The 21,428-nt window shown below is 36.9% G+C and overlaps 2 protein-coding genes across 2 annotated transcripts in view; both read left to right on the top strand.

Annotated features, from left to right (window-relative positions):
- The first annotated feature begins 282 nt into the window (after nucleotides 1-282).
- Nucleotides 283-6,544, top strand: eif4e3 (eukaryotic translation initiation factor 4E family member 3). Its single transcript, XM_081386595.1, has 7 exons — nucleotides 283-654; nucleotides 2,573-2,645; nucleotides 3,089-3,183; nucleotides 3,540-3,600; nucleotides 3,775-3,841; nucleotides 4,371-4,526; nucleotides 4,715-6,544. Exons 1-7 carry the CDS (start codon nucleotides 479-481, stop codon nucleotides 4,759-4,761), a joined length of 675 nt encoding a protein of 224 aa, XP_081242721.1. The 5' UTR covers nucleotides 283-478; the 3' UTR covers nucleotides 4,762-6,544.
- Nucleotides 6,545-6,896: 352 nt separating this feature from the next.
- Nucleotides 6,897-21,428, top strand: part of foxp1a (forkhead box P1a) — a 40,407-nt gene continuing 25,875 nt past the window's right edge. Inside the window, exon 1 of the mRNA XM_081387605.1 lies at nucleotides 6,897-7,271. The gene's annotated coding sequence lies outside the window, so the exon portion shown is untranslated. The remainder of the gene's footprint in view (nucleotides 7,272-21,428) is intronic.

Below are 21,428 nucleotides of genomic sequence, written 5' to 3' on the forward strand. Positions count from 1 at the left end.
ATAAGCTTTCTGGACAAAAAAAGGTATAATTTTAGGGCTTCGGGTCATTTTGACCCGCGAGTGAAGGATTTGTTACAGGACGCGTTAAAGTATGTTGGTAAGTCAATGGGTGCCGTCAACCGTTTGATTAATATTCTTTAAAATATCTTATTTTTTGTTCAACAGAAGAAAGAAAATCATACAGGTTTGTAACAACATGAGGATGAGTAAAATGATGACAGGATTTTCAAATTTGGGTGAACTATCCCTTTAAAACATGTCTGTATGCTTTTATTTTGAAGTGTGTATTATTTGAGGCAGAGTGCGCTGTGTGTGACTTCACCCTCTGTTGTTGTTGTGTCGGTGACGCGGCAAGTCCAGCCGGCCGAACTGCAGATGAGTCAGCAGCATCAATAATCTGCTATCTTTGGATGTGGAAGTTAATATAGATCTCCCAGCAAAACACTCACATAGCGATTAGAGGTAATAAAGCAAAAAAATGGCGGTTCCTGCAGCCCCGAACCTGCAGCTGAACACGGCGAGACAAAGCAGCCCTGTGAACTCTACAGAGAACAACATCCACATCGACGAGAGAGAGCTGGAAAACCTCACCAACAGCGTCGAGGACGGCACCTCTCTGCCTCTGCACTCGCCCTGGACCTTCTGGCTCGATCGGTAGGGTGATGCTGTCATATTACTGTTAGAATGGATTCGACACTTTCTACATTCACAAGCCTGTTAACAAAGGCCCAAGATTTAAATTTCTCATTTTTTATAGTTACTCTTACTCTTTTCAGGTTCTAAACGAGCACATCTAACACCATTACATGGTTCAAGTGCCTATATGTAGTGTTTGTAAGCTTTCTGGGCTCTATAATGCAGAGCTGATATAATAACTTAGTAAAGTAGGTCGAGTCACCTGTAGGTCATGGTTGTTATTTAATATCAGATATCATGTTGTCCTTTCTGAAGCTCTGGAAATCATGTAGCAGTGTAAGGTAATACTGTAAGGGTGTACCTCAAGGCTCTGTCATGAGCCCAGTTAAGTTTTGTTTTGTTTGACCTTTTTTTTAAAATGTAGGACACTGTCATTGCAAAACAACTTATGAGATTGTGAAATGGCCACATCTAACGTTATGTTGATTGTTAATTTGCATAAAGTTTCATTTACACTATATAATGTCACTGAAAAAAATGCTGTAAACCTTTGATAATGTTGTTTCTTTTTTCTTCAGCTTATCTTCCGTACAATTCTCTTTTGGTAATGATTTTCAAAGGGTTGAAGTCCTATTTACTGACTGACATTTGGTTGCCATAACGATTGTGAAAGGCTTGTGTTCTGTCTCATTACATGATCACAAGCACTGCACTTGACATTAGACAGAAGATAAAACCCCTCAATGAATCTATGATTTATGACACAGATATGGGTGATGATGAGCCCAGCTTAGTGAAGCACTTATGTCTTATTTCAAGGGATATAAATGAAACTTCTATTATTATTTGCTCACACTCATGTCATTGCAAAATTGTATGACCTTTTTTTTTTTTGCCTGTTGAACACAAAAGGTGAATTTCTGAAGAATATCCTGACCTGACCTGACCTCTTTATCACATAATACGAGGCTGTCAAGCTCCAAAATGACAAAAAGCACAGCTCTTCACAGCAACCAGCTGTCATTTTGAAGCGTGACGGGACCAGCTCTCATTCGCTTTCATTATCCTGACCACTCTTCTGATAATATTACTCAGAAATTCACCTTTGTTCCACAGAAGACAGAAAGTCATACAGGTTTGGAATGAGTAAATGACGACAGAATTAACAATTTGATTCTTTAACACTCCACCGTTTTTTGAAATAGGGCTTATTCACCTTCTTTCCTACATTTAGATAGGTGGGCAAATGCATTTTTGTCTCAGTGCGTGCATTGTTTAAGTTTGACAGGGTCGGCGCTAGCTTAGCTTAGCATAATGAATGGAATCCTTTGTTGCCAGCTAGCATGTCCTGAGTAAAATTGATATAAAAAATTAAAAAACCACCTAATTACTTCTTGTGGCCTGCGTATTCACAAGTACAAATAGTGATGCCGATTAACACTAGGCGATTTCCTATGCAGATATTGACTTGGGACTATATTAGGGGGAAGCACAGGCGAAGCACTGCTACTTGGGCGCAGAGATATCACGCCCCAAGTAGCAGTGCTTCGCCTGTGCTTCCCCCTAATATAGTCCTTAATATATAAGTCAATATCTGCCTTGGAAATCGCCTAGTGTTAATCTGCATCACTATTTGTACTTGTTGTGAATACGCAGGCCACAAGAAGTAATTAGGTGTTTTTTATTTTATTTTTTATATCACTTTTACTCAGGACATGCTAGCTGGCAACAAAGGATTCCATTCATTATGCTAAGCTAAGCTAGCGCCGACCCTGTCAAACTAAAACAATGCATGCACTGAGACAAAAATGCATTTGCCCACCTATCTAAATGTAGGAAAGAAAGTGAATAAGCCCTATTTCAAAAAACAGTGGAGTGTTCCTTTAAAGCTATTTGTCAACATACACCTTGTAATTCTACTTTATTTATCTTCCAGGTCATTACCAGGTACAACGGCAGCAGAGTGTGAATCAAATCTGAAAAAGATATATACCGTCCACACTGTACAGGTAGGTTTGTACATTATTTTTAATTGCCATTTACAGCTAATTGAGCACAAAATGTGTGTTTCGCCGGACCAGCCTGAAAAACGAGTCGTTTTAATATCTATGAAGGTGTGGTGTGTGTTATTTCGGTTTTGATGGAGTTTTCATTGTCAAATATAGAGATGTGGAGGCAGTCAGAATTTGACAGATGCTAATAAATTATAATAAATATATTGTATAATAGTATGATTGTTTTTTCCATTTATTATAGCTTCAATTTGGATTTGTATGCCTTTAGTGATATTCTGAATCATATTAGGAATCAAAACATTATTATTTGCATTAATAAACAACACAATTAACTGTTTAATGCTTTTGCAAACTAGCAGAAATGGGGTTTTCTGTTAGAATTGGAAAAATATTGTCTCCCATACATTGTGTATCATCTTTTTTTTAATTACATACAGAGTTTCTGGAGCGTGTACAACAACATCCCTTCTGTGTCCGGCCTTCCTCTGAGGTGTAGCTATCATTTAATGCGAGGAGAAAGAAGACCACTATGGTGAGTTTGATTTTCATGCAAGAAGATTCAGCCAATTAATTACTTTTATTCAGCAAGGATGCATTATTGATCAAATACATGCTGTTTTTGTGCTCTCTATTTCATTAAATGATCCAAACATATTAAGCAGCACAACTGTTTTCATCATTGATAATTATAAGAAATGAGCATCAAATCAGCATATTAGAATGATTTCTGCAGGATTATGTGACACTGAAGACATATAAAAAATCTTACAGACCCCAAACTTTTTAACGGTAGTGTACATTTCATATCTGTCTTTAGTTTTGGAAATGTTTTTAAAGCAGTTCACTTAAACCATTTAGTTGAATATATTGTTCTCTATATCAACACAGGGAAGAGGAAAGCAATGCAAAGGGAGGCGTTTGGAAAATGAAAGTGCCAAAGGAGAGCACAGTAAGTCTGTTTATTAATGGTTTCACTTCAAGCCTAAAGCTTTTTGACTGTTAGACTGCATAATGTAAATACATAAAATTCACACTTCACAGATTCAGTATTTTCCTATTCTTTCTGGTGTGTTTTATCGCTGCCAGATTGTCATTTTATTGCCCGTATCTGTTTTTCTTACAGTCAGCTGTGTGGAAAGAGTTGCTGTTGGCTACGATTGGTGAACAATTCACGGATTATTGTGCATCAGGTGAGTGTAGATATGAGTTTTATTAAATTATTTATGTTTTTTTGTTTTATTGATATCATTTAACCCCTCTGGTGCTCCTCATTTAGGGGTCACACTCATAATTATCCCAGTGTAGAACAAATATTACTTTTTTTTTTTTTAATAATATTTTTTATTTAATGTTTTGTATTTTGAAGGAATTGTATGGTACTAAATAAGATTTATGCAATAATTATGATGTTTCCACAATTTATTTCCCTTTAATTTTCCATTCATTTCTATGGTAGTAATTTTTAACTGTGAGGTGTACAAGTGTGTCTGTTTTTTTAGGACTATTTAACCTTTTTGAAATAATGTCCACAATTTTCTATTTAATTTTTTGCCACAAAAGTCAGTGTCACACCATTCCGATGAAGTACACTTTTTTTTTTTTTTTTACATTTTAAACGTAATTTTTTTTTTATCAAAAGTGACCGAAGAGCACCAGTGGGTTTTAAAATGAATAAGAACTAATAAAGAATAATAATATCTGTCTTGTCTTGTCTTTTAGAGGATGAAGTTGTAGGAGTGAGTGTCAGCGTGAGAGAAAGAGAAGATGTGGTTCAGGTCTGGAATGGAAACGCCTCTTTTGCCAATGAGGCAAACGTTTTAGGAAGAATCTACGAACTTCTTCCACAGATATCTTTTAAAGCAGTATTTTATAAACGTAAGCGTCAGCGGTTTACATGCTTCTCACTTAATGTCACACTGTTTATTGTTAGAACATTAGATGACATTAACATAACATTAGTTCCTATGAAACCGTAATGGCGTTCATTTATGATTGATACGTTTTTTATTCGGATTGTATTCAAGTGTAAGAACAGTGACTGATTTAAAACTTTTTTTTTTCAGCACACGAGGAGCACCATGCATTTGAAGGTGGTCGCTCAAGACATTAGCAAGCTTTGCACATTCGTCACGTTTTTCCCTCTTTTTGGACTGATCCTAGAAAATGGACTGAAAACGGAAGACAAAAACAAAAGAACTCTTGGGTTTTGTAGTTGTTTGATATCATAGGGAATGTTAAAGCCCTGTTTTTAAGTTGTAAGCATTGCAGATGATCCCTCCAAGCTTTGCGTGAGGAGTTTGCTCACACCAGGTATTTAGGCGATATCAATAAAGATCACGTAGTAGCATATGTATTATAAATCATCACAACAGAGCAATGTTGCCAATTGTTATCATTCCCCCTCCCCTATTTCTAGGTTTATTGATTAAATGTGCAGTCCGGTAACAGTTGCTGCTTGTCAAAATATATACTCGATGTGTTAGACATTTTATTTGAGGAGTTAGAGCGTCCATTAGGATCAAACTCTTAGGGCTGTTTTCTCAGACGCACATTAGGCATAACCTTAAACTAAAAGAAATAGTCCAAGGCTAAGCTTAATGCGTTTCTGGGAAACTGTTTTTTATGCAAAAGTATTGCACATTTCTCTTTGGAAAAAAAAAAATCTCTTTGGCTTGGAGGTTAATGATTTCAGAGCAAATGTTAAGTGGGTGTAAGACAACCTTGGTTGCAACCGTAAATATACAGCAAAATGCATATGCAATTCCTCATTTTCACCCCCGAACTGAATATTTAAATAATCCTGAATTAATCACATGAGGGTAAAAATCTTGCATCTTGCAAACGGCTTTGCTTTTATGATTTCGAAAAACTGTATCCAGACCTCCTCTTGTAGTATTTTATGTAAATGAAAGCTGTTTTAGAATGGCGTCTGAGCACTGTTGAACTTCTCTTTTTTTTTTTTTTTGGTTACTGCGTTGTGGTTTGAAATCCTGCATTATGTTATTAACTGTAGCCCCAAATCCCATAAGTGTCTCGTCTTTGTCAGAATAGTCCAAATGCTTAATATAAGTCTTTTTTTTTTTCTTTTTTACGTACGCATTTGCTCCTAACTGCCTTTTTATTCAGTATAATCACACTGTGTCTTGTTTCAGAGTGCTTATTATTGTAGTTTGTTTTATTGTGTCTGGATGGATGGTTATGTTGGAAAACCTGAGTCGAGAGGGGCTAGTGTAGATATTGTCAAATTATGTAACTGAAAATGACTTGTGTAATCATCAGAGCATATATTTTTTAGTTTTTCAGTACCAAAGAAATTTCCTTTCTGTTCTCCTATGTTATAATTTATCATGTCCTGCGTCCTTCTGCACAGGCACGAGTTACAACCACGTTTCTTATGTTTGTCTTTACCGATGCTTTTTTTTTCTTCTTCTCACTTTCTGCCGTGTCTCCCATGATGCTGTGTGCCGATTTTATTTAGGTTTGTCTCACCCGAAAAGACCTGCATCACGAACCAGGTCTCTTAATGCACTAAAAGAAGCACAATTATGAGTTTGTCCTTCATATGGACAGGGATGTGCAAAATAACCTGTACATGCAGCTGAGCTTTCATATTTAAGCCTTTTCCTACCTATCACTCATCTCTAAATGAGATATGTGAGTTCTGATGTGGATTTCTGGAGCATTTGTCGGTTTTCCAGGCTCCCAATCAGGATCTGAAACCTCAAACTGATTGTCAATCTTCTGGAATGGTGCCTTGTGTTCTCCCAGGGTTTCACTCATAGAATGTTTTGGTTTTCTCTATGTATTTAATCATTTATATTATTCGTTTTTTTCTTTCTTTTCTTTTGCTTATAGGTTTTGAAATATTGAATAAATACGAAGCAGAATTCGAAGTTTGAGTATTGCAGTTATTTTCAACATAAAATTGTCTTTTATTTCAACTGCATGCACTAATGAAGTACTTTATGTATGTGGTCTGCAATGAATGAAGAATCCTGTAATTGTGCACAATTTGTTCACCGCAAGGTGGCGCTGTCCCTCCGTCAAACGCAATTTCACGTCGTCACTCGTCCGCATCTACATTACATTTAGTTAATTCACATTTCACCAGATTTGTGGAAGCTCTTTAGATTTTATTTTACCGCCCGCTCGTGTTTATCATGTCATTGATTAATGTACCATGAAAGGACTCATATTTGGTCTTGTGCGCAACAGTATTTGTTCCGACGAATCACTTCAGCCCTCAGCAGCAGGTGGACGTGACGTCACGCCTCTACGGCTACTCTGAAACATACGACAAAAAAATCTGTTTTGCCTCGACTCGCACAATAACTTCATCCAATTAATATCGTTTAAGGTTTATAATTCAACGCTCGCTATAAACGGCACCGTATACGTGCAAAAGCTGTTTGCGTTGTCCGTAAAGTAGTCCCTGGGACGCGCACTGCGGATGAATACACTTGTTTACATTGTGCTGCACGCGGCAGTGTCGGCCAGCGCGCGCTGCTACGCGAGCTTCATGGGAGAGCGACGCACTGCGCTTCACAGCTCGCGAAAGTTCGTTCCGCGGTCACCGTGAAAGTTTTCATTTCTGCCCGTTGAGAAACCATTTCATCCCCGGTGAGTTTATTCTTTTTTATCAAGTTTCTTTCTCTGTGTTCCTTCCTAATTTACATGTGAGGTTGATTTGCTAGTTATTAGCCTTATCACAACTAACGGCAGCGCTGGAGAGTAGACAGTCAGACAGGAGGGGCAGCTAATTCAACGCTCTCCACAGTTTTATCGCCATTTATTTAGTATTTTATTACAGGTAATTTGCCTTGAACAGAGTCGGTGGCTTACATAACACACAGTTATTGTCGTAGGACAGTTATTAAAGCCCTCATGGGAGTGTTAGCTGGCTAACATGTGCCTTTGGTTCAGTTCATGTGGAGAACAAAACAGCTTGAGTAACTTCAGTTCAAGACAGTCTGTCTCTGTAGTAAATCACCTCGTCTTATCACTGTTGTTATTATTAAATTGTTACGACAACAGAACAAATATCAACACAGCTTGCATAAAATATATGTATTGTATATATACAATCTTATCTATGAACGAACGTACAAATTATGCATACATTAATTTGACTATTTATCATATCAAATTTACCTACACGTATATCTTTTTCTGACCAAATGAATCAAATAAATACATTTAGAATAAATAAAGCAAAAGTAAAGCATCCTCGTCCATTCAAACGTGACTTTTTCTTTCTCCACACTTATTATACAGCCTATATTGGCATTAGTCAAACATAATTCAGCTGAGTGTTAATCCTAACTGGGTGGTTTGATTTTGGTCAGCAGGTTTAAACAGGGACTCACATGCAGGATAGAGGTGTAACTTTGGGTTTGTCTCAATCTAGTGAAGCTCCTACCTAGACAGTATTTTTAGGCACCTATAATGCCTCAAAGGCTAGGCTTTCACAGCCACTATTTCTTTTGTTTGCTCGGTGTGCTCAGTTTCCTTATTCCTCATGAGTGTACTAAGGAGTTAAAAAGTTCTCCTTTAGTTTCACTGTTTGATGTTAAAGTTGTTGAAACTACAACAAACAAAAAAAAGCAACGCCCCTTGACAGGTTTCATTTCTCCTTTTGCCTCTGAGCATTTACAATTCAGTTAATCATTTGTTGGAGCTCTTATACAGGCATCCCATTCTGTCTTTATTACTCGAGTTGTCTGTTCTTAAACCAGGTGTTACCTGCCCTTAGGATCGGGTTCCCTCACTTTACAGTCCTTTGTGAGGATCTGTCTATTCAGCACAACTGGAAAACACTTTCAGTAAGGCTTTCAAGAGATTTTAATTTCTTAATGCAGGGTTTTCCAAAGTTTTTTTTTTTGTCAACCAAAACCCGTAGCATAAAATATTTACTTGAAGTTCACCCTGAAATTTTAAGTTAATATTTAAACAATTTAATGACACATGTTCACAGTTCACAGTAATTGGTCACATGACACGCAGGTAAACAAAATATTCAATCTTTTTATAGTTTTTGTTGTTTTTAATGTCTCATATTCACTGACCAAGGTGCAATACAAATATTTGTCTTATTCTTCACTTTCAAACATTCAAACCCTCAAGCCTTTAACATGTAAAGGCCTCAAGCTTTTATTTGTCGGAATATTGGAGGAAGGCTGTAAACTTCTTTCCCTAAAAATGTTTGACTTAAGTAAAATCCTAAAGCACACATTTCCTTCCCAATTCCCACTCTGAAAACACAGAATGGCCACGTTCACACAGCAGCAGAATACAGTTGTCAGTCCTGAACACGCTTATGTTTACACACAGTTCAGTTATATACAGTAGTGACACCGCATTCTGTAACCGAACTCACACCTGTACATTTTCAGGACAGCCACATTCTTGGGAAACATGCGCTGTGTGAACCGAATCGGACTGGACAAAGTTGTCTGTCTCGTCATAAGGCGGGAGAGAGCCAATCCGGGTTTCCATGTGTGGTTTTCATGTCCACCGGACTCGAATGCTCCGCTCCGCTCTCCTCTCAGATATAAAAGCTGCTGTCAGTTAATGAAGAGCCTATATAAGCTGCATGCATATGAACCAGGGCTTCACAATATATCAAAATATCGCAACAGCTTGCAATAACTGGGATCATGATAAAAGACAGAGAAAATCAATCACTGGCTAAATAACTTGTGTAGCTTTTATAAGAATCAGTATATATTTCATTCACACAGTGATAACTAAGCAGTGTTTTATTTTTACATTTGATTATTCAGTTTCTGTTGTTAAACCTAATGTAGGATAACCTGAAACCCTGAACCCCGTGGTTTACACTGATGTTAAAACACCACTTCTTATGTTTCAGTAAAACACTGCTGTTCACTTTCAGAAGTTGTTGGGATGTTTTCTTGTCACTAAAAGAATGTGAAACACGTATTTAGGGTATATAATTTAAAATATATTTTAAAGATAATTTACACGCTTTTTAAGCATTATCGTATTGCATATCGAATATCACATTATTTAACGAGTGATCGCATTTTTCTTCAATATCGTGCAGCCCTACTATGAACACACTCCCGCTCTTCACTCTGAAACTTCTACTACATAAACTAAATCACAGCCTCTGATTTGATCATCTCTATTTGATAAGATAATCGCTATTTCAGTTTTATTTCAATTAATTGTGCAGCCCCATTTGTTTGTAATGCGACGTTCATTTCAATTAATCATTAGCTTTTCATCAATCACAAACCCCCCTCCCGAACCCCAATTCTTTCCGATCTTTCTCCTCCAGGCATTTTTCTGTATCCTGGAGCTTCGTCACATTGCTGGCAAACCTGTTTTGTCCCGTCTGGTGTTTCACAACTGTGTTATTGAAGGAGTTATTGTCTATTTAGATAGAATTTACAAATTGCAGTGCACACTGCCTATTTCTGTCTGTTGCTCTCAGTATCTGACTGAATTATGTGGCAACTGACAGATTTTGCCATGATTGTGTAATAACACCTTCAATCACTTGCGCAAAAGTGATGCCTTAATTCTTAACCTCCCCCACCTCCTGCTACACAATGAATTAGATGGTCAGAAACCGGTAGTGTCAATGTAATAATCCGATTAATGATTAACAGTTTGTCTCGATTAACCCTTTTATGGCATATCATACTCAGATGTCTTTCAGTGATTGTTGTCTGCACAAGAAACAAAAATCTATACTACATTAATTGCTATATTGCACCTGTTAAGACAAAATGGTGTGATAGTTGAAAGGAGCGCCACGAGTTTGAGAGCGTGTAGGAGTAAGTGTAATGCGGTTTGTTCTTTCCGAGGAAGCGGCACGTGTGGCGCTCATAGGCGTGGATGTGTAGATGAACGTGACTGATATTTCCTTTTTAGGTGGGAGTGTTAGGTTCTGTTTCCCCTTAAATTCTGGCATTACTGAGGAGGGTTTTCCCCTCAGGTGAAGGGGTTTCAGACGAGTGCACTAACATTGAGCAAACTTTGTTGTGGTGAGGAAGTGTAATGGCTGGTCGCTTGGCTGGCCAAGGTGACAGGTTCTTTCTTGGTTAGTGTTATTCAGTCGGTACCTTTTCCCGTTAGCATAGTGAATAAGCCTAGTCATTTGTGTGGGTTATTTCTTGAAGCAAACGAAACTTATAGCTCATAATGTATGTGCATAATAATCAGTTTCTGAAAAATAAGCGCTAGTTGACCTTGTGGGCTGGAAAGGTGTTGCTGAAGAGTTGGGCAGGAATTGCTTGTCACTCTTCGCTGTCTATTGGTGTAATCTATGGAAATGGTGATTATTCTGTTGCCCTATCTCAACTGACTCACACACCTATTCAAATGCTCCGGGACAGTAAGTGTAGTTATGCTTATGTTATCTGTGTTTGCCACCCTGGAGAGTTTGAGCACTTGGTGCACCACTGATGCGATCTATAAAGGAGCATACGCCACAGGTCTGTTTATTGTATGAATTGTTTGCTCGAGGTTAGCGGTGCATCATTGGTAATACTTTAGGTTGCATCAAGAAAGATTTGTGGTGTTTTATTTGTATTTTATTTTATATATTTTTTTTCTCTCAAAATGAATATAATTTTTCATAATGGACATTATTATGTTATGATGCTTACATTTACTTGTAGCATTAACAACATTAAGTTTAGTTTTTAATATTTTTTTTACTAGTACCATTCAAAATTTAACTTTTTTTTTTATAAGACGTCTCTCATGCTTACTCACCAAGGCTGCATTCATTCAAACATTCAGTAAAATTCATTCAGTAAAATGTAGGCTAAATGCAAGTTAAGAGGTTAAGACAAAATGTTAATTGATGCAGTCTATATATATATATATATATATAGACTGCATCAATTAACATTTGATGTATAAATATATATATATATATTTATATATTAAATGTATATATATATATATAATTTTTTTTTTATAAATAATATATATATATATTAGGGCTGGGTATTTTAACAAATTTCACAATTCGATTAGATTTCGATTCACAAGCTTGCAATTCGATTCGATTTCGATTACGATTCGATTCAATATCGATTATTTTGGATATCAGGTACAATACATTGCAAATTTTCTCAAGGAAAACAAATCTCTTAACTATTATTGTAAACTATGGGAGTCAGTTGTAGCCTAGGCTTTATTAGCCTACTATAATATTGAAGGTAAAAATTAACTGATTTGTATACAAACACTTACACTTTTATTTATTTTTATAATAATAAAGTTATATGAAATTATATAAAAATTTAAATGGTGGCTGTCATAAAAAACTTTCCAGATTTATTCAAACATGCATTAAATATTGAAGAACATTAAAAATTATTATGAATATGTAATATGGTGCATATATTTAACAAAATATTCCTATATTCCTATATATATCCTATATAAATATTCCATATATTTCCTCTCTAGAGTTAATTTTTCTAGCTGACTAACGAGTTTATGATATGTTTTTTCTGAGGTAAATGTGACGTTACATGACATTGCTTACTAACGTCTTTCCACGGTTAAAACACTGATTGAGCGGTTCCATGTGACATCATACGGACTTCGATAAGTTGTACTCTGTCTTTTAACACACTTTCAGATGCTCATTCATGTTTATTTCGCACTGTAACTGGTATTATTAAGGCGGAAGATCACGTGCGCTCTGCGTTGCTGCTTCTCTTAAGCTGACCTGCACCAGAGCGATCTCACGCCACAGCGCCAAAACGGTAATTATGTTTTTGAATTTCCTAAGAAAATGGACGTAATTTGAAATCTGAAACTTTGTTTCATATCAATAATAACAAAGCACAAAGATTATTGCGATTTATTGGATGGGATGCGCGCAACAATATTCCATTCATTCATCAACTGAAAACAGGATGACTAAGTTAATCGATTCTTGGGATTTAAGAATCGATAGTTTTTGAGAATCGAGAAATCTATATTTTTTTTACCCAGCCCTTATATATATATTTTATATATATATAATTTTTTTTTTTTCATGTTGCGAGAATTGTTGAATGTTCTTGAAATGCATTCTAAAATGTTGAATAATTCGTAAAAAAAATTATTATTCACGGTATTTTGAAGTGCCCGCGATAACAATATCGTGCATATTCATTATCGTAACATACCGTATATCGGCACGTCTACTCATGTCTACTCCACTTGTTTCATTACTGACTTTAAACAAATCACTTGAATAAATACTTCAGTGACTACATTTGTTTAACCGTCATATGTCGCCACCTACTGGTGTAACAATGTAATTTATTCATTCTTTATTTGAAGCATGTTCGAATAAAGAATACATTTAAAAAAAATTGAATATAGTATGTGAATAGAAATTATAAACAAATGAATTAATAAATATACAGCAAACTAGAGAGAAATATCAGTGCAAACATTATCAGGCTAACAGACAAGTAGCTTTAACATTGAGATGTCAGATCACAAAAAAATAAATAAATATACATAATATGAAAAGACTGTTTAGCCCATTTCACACAGAGATTCCGGAAAATACAGGGATAGTGTGTCCTGGGATCGTTTGATTTTGCTTGTTCCCCATATGCTGTAGCATAGGTTGTAGAAAGGCCAGTGCGGTGGCACGAGCGTCATCACTACGACACACCCCTTACAGCCATTGGTCCTGGCTTTTGTTCACACAGGGCGCGTTGCGGGACTGATCCCGGCAATGTTACTAGATCCCCATCCCGGCATCGATACGGGCATCAGTCCCGGGACATGTTTGCGTTCACACAGAAGGCACTCTAGCAATTTTACGGCAATTTCCCGGGATCAATAGGCTGTGTGAAAGGGGCTTGTGTGAAGCTGTTTCATACCTACATGACAACTGCTCTCACTGGATTAGCGGCAGCGCTGAACAGAATTCGGGGTGTTAGACTTTCTCATTGTCCATCACTTTGACGGACAGGGTCGTAAAAAAATAGCGCCATAATATGAACTTACACATCCGTCATAATCTATTATTACCAATCAATAAAATTTTCATATTTTAAAGTTAATAAGACTTTTTGTTTTCGTTCACATTTTCATTTTTAATCATGAACTTACAGGACGAGCATATAGGCTATATTATGCATTTTATTTATTTAAGAAAAGAACAATGAACAGAGACCCTGCTTCACTTTTCATGTTCAACACCACATAAAGCAGATGAATGTTTGTTTTTTTCCTCCGCAGTGTCAGCGGAGGCCACTTAGACCTAAAGAATAGCATTTATCTAAAATATTTATTTATATTAAATATAAATCTTTTGTAACATCACTTTTGATCAATTCAGTGTGTCTTTGCATGTCTTACTAAATCCAAACTTTTGAATGGTAACATTTTTGGACAAAATAGTATAAAATTGTAAAATTGGTTATCCGCCATAACTTGAAATACTAATTATTGATACTAATTATCAGTTTTGGCCAGATGTTTAATATTGGTGCATCCCCCAATATTGTTCAATTTTAAAATCTAAAACCCCAACAATAATACAATGTATTAAAAAGCAAAAGGACAAAAATAACAAGCTACAGTCCTATTTGCTCATCTTGTGTCCTTGGCAACAAAATGTGCTTTTCAGCCTTGGCTTTTGTAAACTGCACACTCTATTTGTGAAGTTTAAAAACTTAAATGGACTCAAAATCTTGCCTAATGCTTGACAAGCATTCATCACCCTTGATGGTCAGTCTCTCTGTAGAAACCACATCATTTCCATCTCAGTAAAGTGTATTTACATAGTAGTACACCTGAATGAAAAGCAGGCACTAAAGCAAACTGCTCTCTGTACTAAGCCTGTCACACATCTCCAAGATAATATTGTCTAGTCCTGTAATTTCACTTACGCAGCCTGCCTATCTTTTACTCGGCTTGTATCCGTACAGTGTGGTTTTGTGTATCTGCACAATTTGTCATGTGTTCGTAACCCGGCTATGAAATGTGATATTCTATGAGGGCTGCCTCTTCCATTATCTCAGAAACCTCTCTAAAAATAGACCCATGCATCCAGACACCATGCTATAGCCTAATACATAGTCCCATTAGCCCCTTCTTTTTGGCAACTGGTCCTATCAGCCTCGCCCTGCTGACAAAATTTGGTTGAATGAACTCCTGATGCTCATTTTTAGCCGTCTACAGATAATTTGCTGTTCAGTAATTTTTATACCATTTCAGCCGTAATAAAGTGTCTGATGTGAATGGAGTGAGAGCATACACAACTGTCATAAATCGCAACTCTCATGAGTGTTAGCGTTTGAAATTAGCCTTCCAAAAATATGTTTTGTACAGGTTAAAGGCAAATGATTGATTGCTTCATAAAGTTCATGGAATACGGATGTCTTGTTAAACATTCTGGTTGTTCTGTTAGTAAGCACCTTCTTGAGTTGCTTTTAGGGTGTGTTCACTCTTGGGATGTTTGGTTCGATTACACGAACCCTGGTGTGGTTGCTCTGTTTGTGCGGTTCATTTGAATCAGTGTGAACGCGGCCATCTGAACCCTGGTGCGCACCAAACGAGCGAACCGAGATCGCTGAAAAGATGGGTCGAGTAGGCCTATGTTATTCTAATGTTGATCTGGTTGCCTGAATTGAATCACTGGGACATCCATAGTCATTAAAAAGCTTCTAATTGTATCTAAATTCAAAATGTTTAGAAAGTTGCCAGCCAGCATTTTTGATCACTTTCACAATTTAACGGACCCTAGAATATTTTGTTGTATGAAAATCTGAACATGCAATATATCAAAAGAAAGAACAGAACTTTTAAACAAAAAAATATAGTATAAAAAATATAGAAAATAGTTTTTTTTCAAAGAGTACTTCCGGATAGGATTCAGAACGATAATCAAAACATAGATGGAGTAGATCGTTGTGTTGTAGTCCATCAACACCCCCAAAGCTTCACAGTCCTATACCTCTTTGTGGGTTTGACATTTCATTCAGTAAACTTAGGCACTTTTGATTTATATGCTGTTTAAAGGGATAGTTTACCCAAAAATGAAGATTATCCCATGATTTACTCACCCTCAAGCCAACCTAGGCGTATATGACTATCTTCTTTCAGACAAACACAATCGGGAGTTTTATTTTAAAATATCCTGGCACTTCCAAGCTTTATAATGGTAGTAAATGGCGGTCCTGATTTTGAAGCCCAAAAAAGTATATCTAAGTAATCCATCTGACTCCAGAGGGTTAATAAAGGCCTTCTGAAGCGAAGCAATGTGTTTTTGTAAGAAAAATATCCATATTTAAAAAAAAATTCAACTAAAAAAAACGAGCTACCGGCAGACGGCCCCTACGCAAGTCGACTTAAACCAAAAGAGTAACCCCTGACGCGATGAATGACATAGGATGTTGAGTAGTGTAAACTTTGATGCCTCTCATGGTTCAGATGAGATGATAGGGCTGGGCAACAAACTCGAGCTCCTCTTCTCTTCTTTATCTTTAAAAATTCTTGCTTTAGCCCAGAGGTCGGGAACCTATGGCTCGCGAGCCACATCTGGCTCTTTGGCAAAAATCATGTGGCTCGCGAGGTCTCTAACCCTTTACCAACAAACCATCGATGAAAAACAATTAAAACACATCAACAGAGATCGGCTCTCTGCAGAAAAAGCAACCAATTACAATTCCCTTGTTGTAGTACAGCCTACTGAAGTTAATGAAAAGTTTATGATAATAATAATATTAAAGTTGTACCGGCAAAAGTGCGTGTTCAGTGCTGTTCGCGAGTGTCACGAGTCACCACAGCAATCAACTAACCGCTTACGTTTCTGTGGTAACCTACAGCTCCTGCACTGGGATTCAAGCTGGCGAAAACCATTCTAGAACAGCAGCAACAATGTAAAAGTAGACTTTATAAACTTTAATATAACATTTTATTGAAACGGGTGCTTTGCTGCGCATAGAGACATTTCACCCGCTGGTACTTTCACTTTTGAGTGAGACCCTTTATGTCCTATAAATGTGTCGTATTTTTGATAATCCGCGCAGATTTCAGTTGACGATTCTGTTCAAAGTTATTAAAAACAAAACATGAATGAATGAGAAAGAAAAGAACAGGATGTGCTTTATATTGAAAAGAAATATTAAAAGCGCGATAAGTCGCGAAAGAGAACTGACAGGATACTGTGCGCGCGCTCCGAGCGCAACACGGACAAGCAGCCTTTGTCTTCGGTTGCGCGCCTAAACGGCCAAATAAACACAGAAATAAATCAAAATGCTAAGTCGAGTATTCACGTAAACACAGCAGATAGTACTGTGTGCATTCATTCTCTCTCACACGCACACAAAATGGTATATGCTCATCACTTGGTACTCAACCTCACAGTGAAAGCCCTGCAGAATTAATTCCATATTCCAACTTATTTATTGTTTGCTGAATATTTGTTAATAATATTAATAATTAAATAATATTAATAATAATTACTACGGTTGAATTTTTTATTGAAAAAAGCACGTCTTTAATATTAACTTTAATAATATATATATATATAGGCAATTTTTTTTCCTACTGTGGCTCTTTTGGAAAAATGCATTATCCAAAAATGAAAAAATGGCTCTTTGGTCAAAAAAGGTTCCCGACCCCTGCTTTAGCCTATACTTCATGCGTCGGGTCAGAGGTTAGGCCTACTCTTTTTGCCGTGAATCGATGCATACGACCGCCTGTCGGAAGCTAGTTATTTTAGTTTTTTAAGTTTTAAATATGGGTGTTTTTCTTACACACACGCACCTCTTTGCTTCGCTGGTTTTTGTGTCCAGAGATTCTATGCTATTTCAGAAGATGCACACCGGTAATAGTGGCCCCTACCATATTACAGTGAAAACACGGATATCTGGAAAATTCAGTCAATGGCGGGGAAAGAGATAAGTGTAAGTTAACAAGCATTGGTGGAACGTATTAAAGGATACTTGATTCACATGTACATGAATTTTGAACAATACCCATTCTTGTCTTAGGACAACTTTGATGAACATTTTTGATCCACTTCAAATGTTGACTACTGTAGTAAGTACAGTACAGTCTGATGGTGGCATGTCAATCATGCTGCGTCTGGCGGAAGAAGTAAAAGTATCATATTGTGAATAATTAGCCAAATGTATACCTAGCCAAATATTTTTTCTTTTCCTGAACTTTTTTTTCTTCCTGTAATCTTCCTGTAATACAAGCTCTTTTTCCTCCACATATTGTGCCCCTTTTTAAACATCTATTTATTGAGTGATTGATTAATTTCTAGACTATGCACAAGGTGTTTGCTTGTTTGCAACTGACTTGCGCTTCATGTTCAGTGTCGTTTTCTGTAACACAATAGCCCGAGGCTGTCTGTTGATGAACTGGTTTTTATTTTTGAGTCGGAAAAAAACAGATACTTGCTATAATGGAGAATTAATAGGTAGAATGAGTCTGATGAATTTGTTTTCTTTATGTAATTATTTGGTCTACTGCGCCTGGGCATATTAATTGTCCAGTTGAATGTTCAATTGCATTATGGGTAATAATAACCCCCACCATCCTCGGACCTAGTTGTAATTGCACAACAAACAACCTTTTTTGTTGATGTTCTTGCTAATTTTATTACTCTAATTCATTTTAAGAGCCACATCTTGATGCCACGTCATATTAAGCACTTCACAATCTAACTCCTGATATTATGCTGAGAGCTTGAGAGTGTGTGTTTATGGCTTTGCTTTCCTCCCTTTTTGTGTTATGTATCAATATCTCCTCATTGAGACTTCAAAGGCATTCCTTCAGGTCGGTGTATGTTTTCCCTTCCTGACTGTTGAAGTCCTTCGAGGCTTCACCTCTCCCCTAAAATCTTCATGTTCGTGTTGCTTGTCAGCTAAAGTTTGTGTCTATGGGAAAATGAGGCATTAGGAATGCAGAGGAACGTTCATGAGATGAAGGCCTATCATCTGTACAAATATACAGATGCCAGTGTAAGTCAAATAAACAGAAAACATTCTTCAGCAGTCACACTGTTGACAAGCTTTTGTTCTCTTTCTTGTTTCTGACAATGTAAGAACGCTAAACCCAAACAAACGTCCATTAGCTATTCTTTTAAACAGTCAAACAAGCCAGTACTGGTTTAGATTGGCATTTTGTAGTTATTTCTAAGACATCTATTTACAGCAAACATGCCTGTTGGCAGCCCAGGACAGAATAACACAGTGTAACTCAGAGATTCATGTTTTTTTTCCCACACTTGTGGACAGGTTGCATTACATTGTAATGCACTCATTATGTACACTGCATGTTTCAGTACATATTTGACATGTTTCATGCACCCTAATGTTCTCTGAGTTTCGTGAAGCAGGACATTTGTACAATCAGCGTTGGATGCCGTTTTGCTCCAGAATTCCTCCTCTGTGATCAATGAAGTGCTTCCTGCGTACATTTTACTGCAATTGACATTTTTTTTTCTTTTATAAATGGATAGTAGTTCTACATGTATTCGTCCTGAACCGCCACCGTACTGATGTCATGGTTATTCATCACACAGCGAATACACATATTCACAGGTGATCCACACTCCAATCCCTTCTGGGGTGCGCACGGTAATGCAACACTGTTTGCTAACTATCACAACAGGAAAAAGAGCAGAAGAAGAAGAAGAGACAATCAATGCACTAACCCCAAGCAAGAGAGGTGATTAACAATCCACTCAATAGCACGCAATATGCTAGGGGCAAATGCTGGTCACATTTTAAAAATTGTCGGTACCTTTGACAACACTGTTCCCAGGTTTATTTTAAGGAAGCTGGTAAACACTGAGAATAGAGAACCTGCACTTAACCTTTTCATAGGCATTTTGTTTTCATAGTTAGACAGATATCGTGTGATGTATCAATATTGGATTGTCTAGCAATATATCGACTAACGCAGAATTGCTGAATTGTGATATTATCGGTATCGTATCGTGAGGTACCCTGTGATTCCCACCCCTATACTCTTGAGCTTCGATTCGTTTTTGTGACACGCTCCACTAACTTCACGGAAAGGAAACCGGGACGACAGAAAGCGGCATCTTGTTTGTTTTCTTTATTTTTCAATTTGAGTGTACACAAATAAAAACAGACTTTACAGTTTCGAATGATGTGTTACTCTTTTCTGTATGACCATAAATGACAGAGTATTTTAAGTTGTTTCCACTGATATAATGAGACAAAATCATTTGGCATTGTGCTGATTTGTGTGATGGAAGTGCAGTGATGAAATATGCGTGTCCTGCTTTACTCTCTGTCTCCTCGTGGAAAGGTGAAGTAGACTCTGATGTAGATGGCAATTTTTCTCCTACTCTCTCATCTTTCCGTGATTTCTTGAAACGTAATATTGAACTTTGTGCACCAAATGTTAATGAACTCACACGCGCAAAGAAAACAAATCTCTGCACAAGTTTTATTTTTCATTATTCTATTTATTTTGTACTTTTATGACACAAGAGATGCTTTTCAGTTTTGTAGCTGATTGTGACCAAATACCTTTTTTTTTTTTTTTTTTTTTTATCAGCCCTACAACAAAATATGATCTATGCAAGAGTGCACTCTGTTTACTGCTTAGTGCTTGATACTCTAAAAGAGCCTGTGCTGTATCAACTACCTCAGGGGGGACTAATGCCGCTAGGTGGAACAAACTGTAATTTGCACTACTGTCTGTTCAAAAATAAATGGGGAAAAAAAACTAGCATTGGGGATTTGTTGCTATTAATGGTGTACCGAACTCGTATCAAACCATGGCCCCAAAACCTAGGTACGTACAGAAGCATGACTTCTGTGTACTGTTACACCCCTAGTAGTTCCGGTCCTGGATGCTGATTGGTCAATTCAGTGTAACAAATTGCTTAATGAAATGCTTTGTCGCCAAGAAACGGAAGTAACAACCGAACTTTTGTTCTTTATTGTGATCCAAGTAAAATGGAATATTGAACTTTTAAAAAAAAATTAGGTGGGACTTATTAGATTAAATTAGGTTCTGTCTGTCGGATGTTGATAGGATGGAGGCAAAAAAAAAAAAAAAACGTATGCAATTATGAATTATTCACAGTAAAATCAATAACATGCATTTAGAAACTCGGGCAAATTTTGAAAGAATTTTTCTTTGGAATTACAATGTAATGTAGTGACAGTTTTAGAAAATGAATAAGGCACTAAAAGTTAGGGATATATTCAAAGGTTAAAGGGGTTGCAGACACTTTGCATCTTGCCTAAAAAAAGTGTTGTGTTTTAGTTTACAATGCACGATGCCTCTGTTGCATCAACCGTTGGGCCAATTAGGATGTTTTGTTAGATAATCCTAATTTAAATGAGTGACAAAGTAGTTCACACATTGTGATATTGCTGTAGTGACTCCGCCTCTTGGGAAACATGTGGCATTTATTTAAGCTTAAATACTTTGGATCACCTCTTTTTTACACTGGGAAAAGAGTATTAATTGCTCCATGTTCCATGTATTATGGACATGTTTAGTCCATAACTTCAGTGCTAATTATTTTATGGACCTCAACACCATACACACCAATCTGAAATGTGTCCTTCGCCAGTGAAAGTACAACACAGTGTCTGCCAGCCGAAACAGGCAGCGGCTGTGTTAGCAGCACTAAATAACAAGCACTCAAATCCCACGAGCTCTGTTCTGGTTCACATTCATGTCAGGAGAGGGGTTGCTTGTTTGTCTAGAGATTTTCTTCGCTGTTTACTCTAGCTGTGTTGCTTTTTGAGCCGTTCCCCCGCCCTTCCCAGCTGT

The sequence above is a fragment of the Scardinius erythrophthalmus genome (genome assembly GCF_964197995.2).
Source record: "Scardinius erythrophthalmus genome assembly, chromosome: 15".
Lineage (NCBI taxonomy): Eukaryota > Metazoa > Chordata > Actinopteri > Cypriniformes > Leuciscidae > Scardinius > Scardinius erythrophthalmus.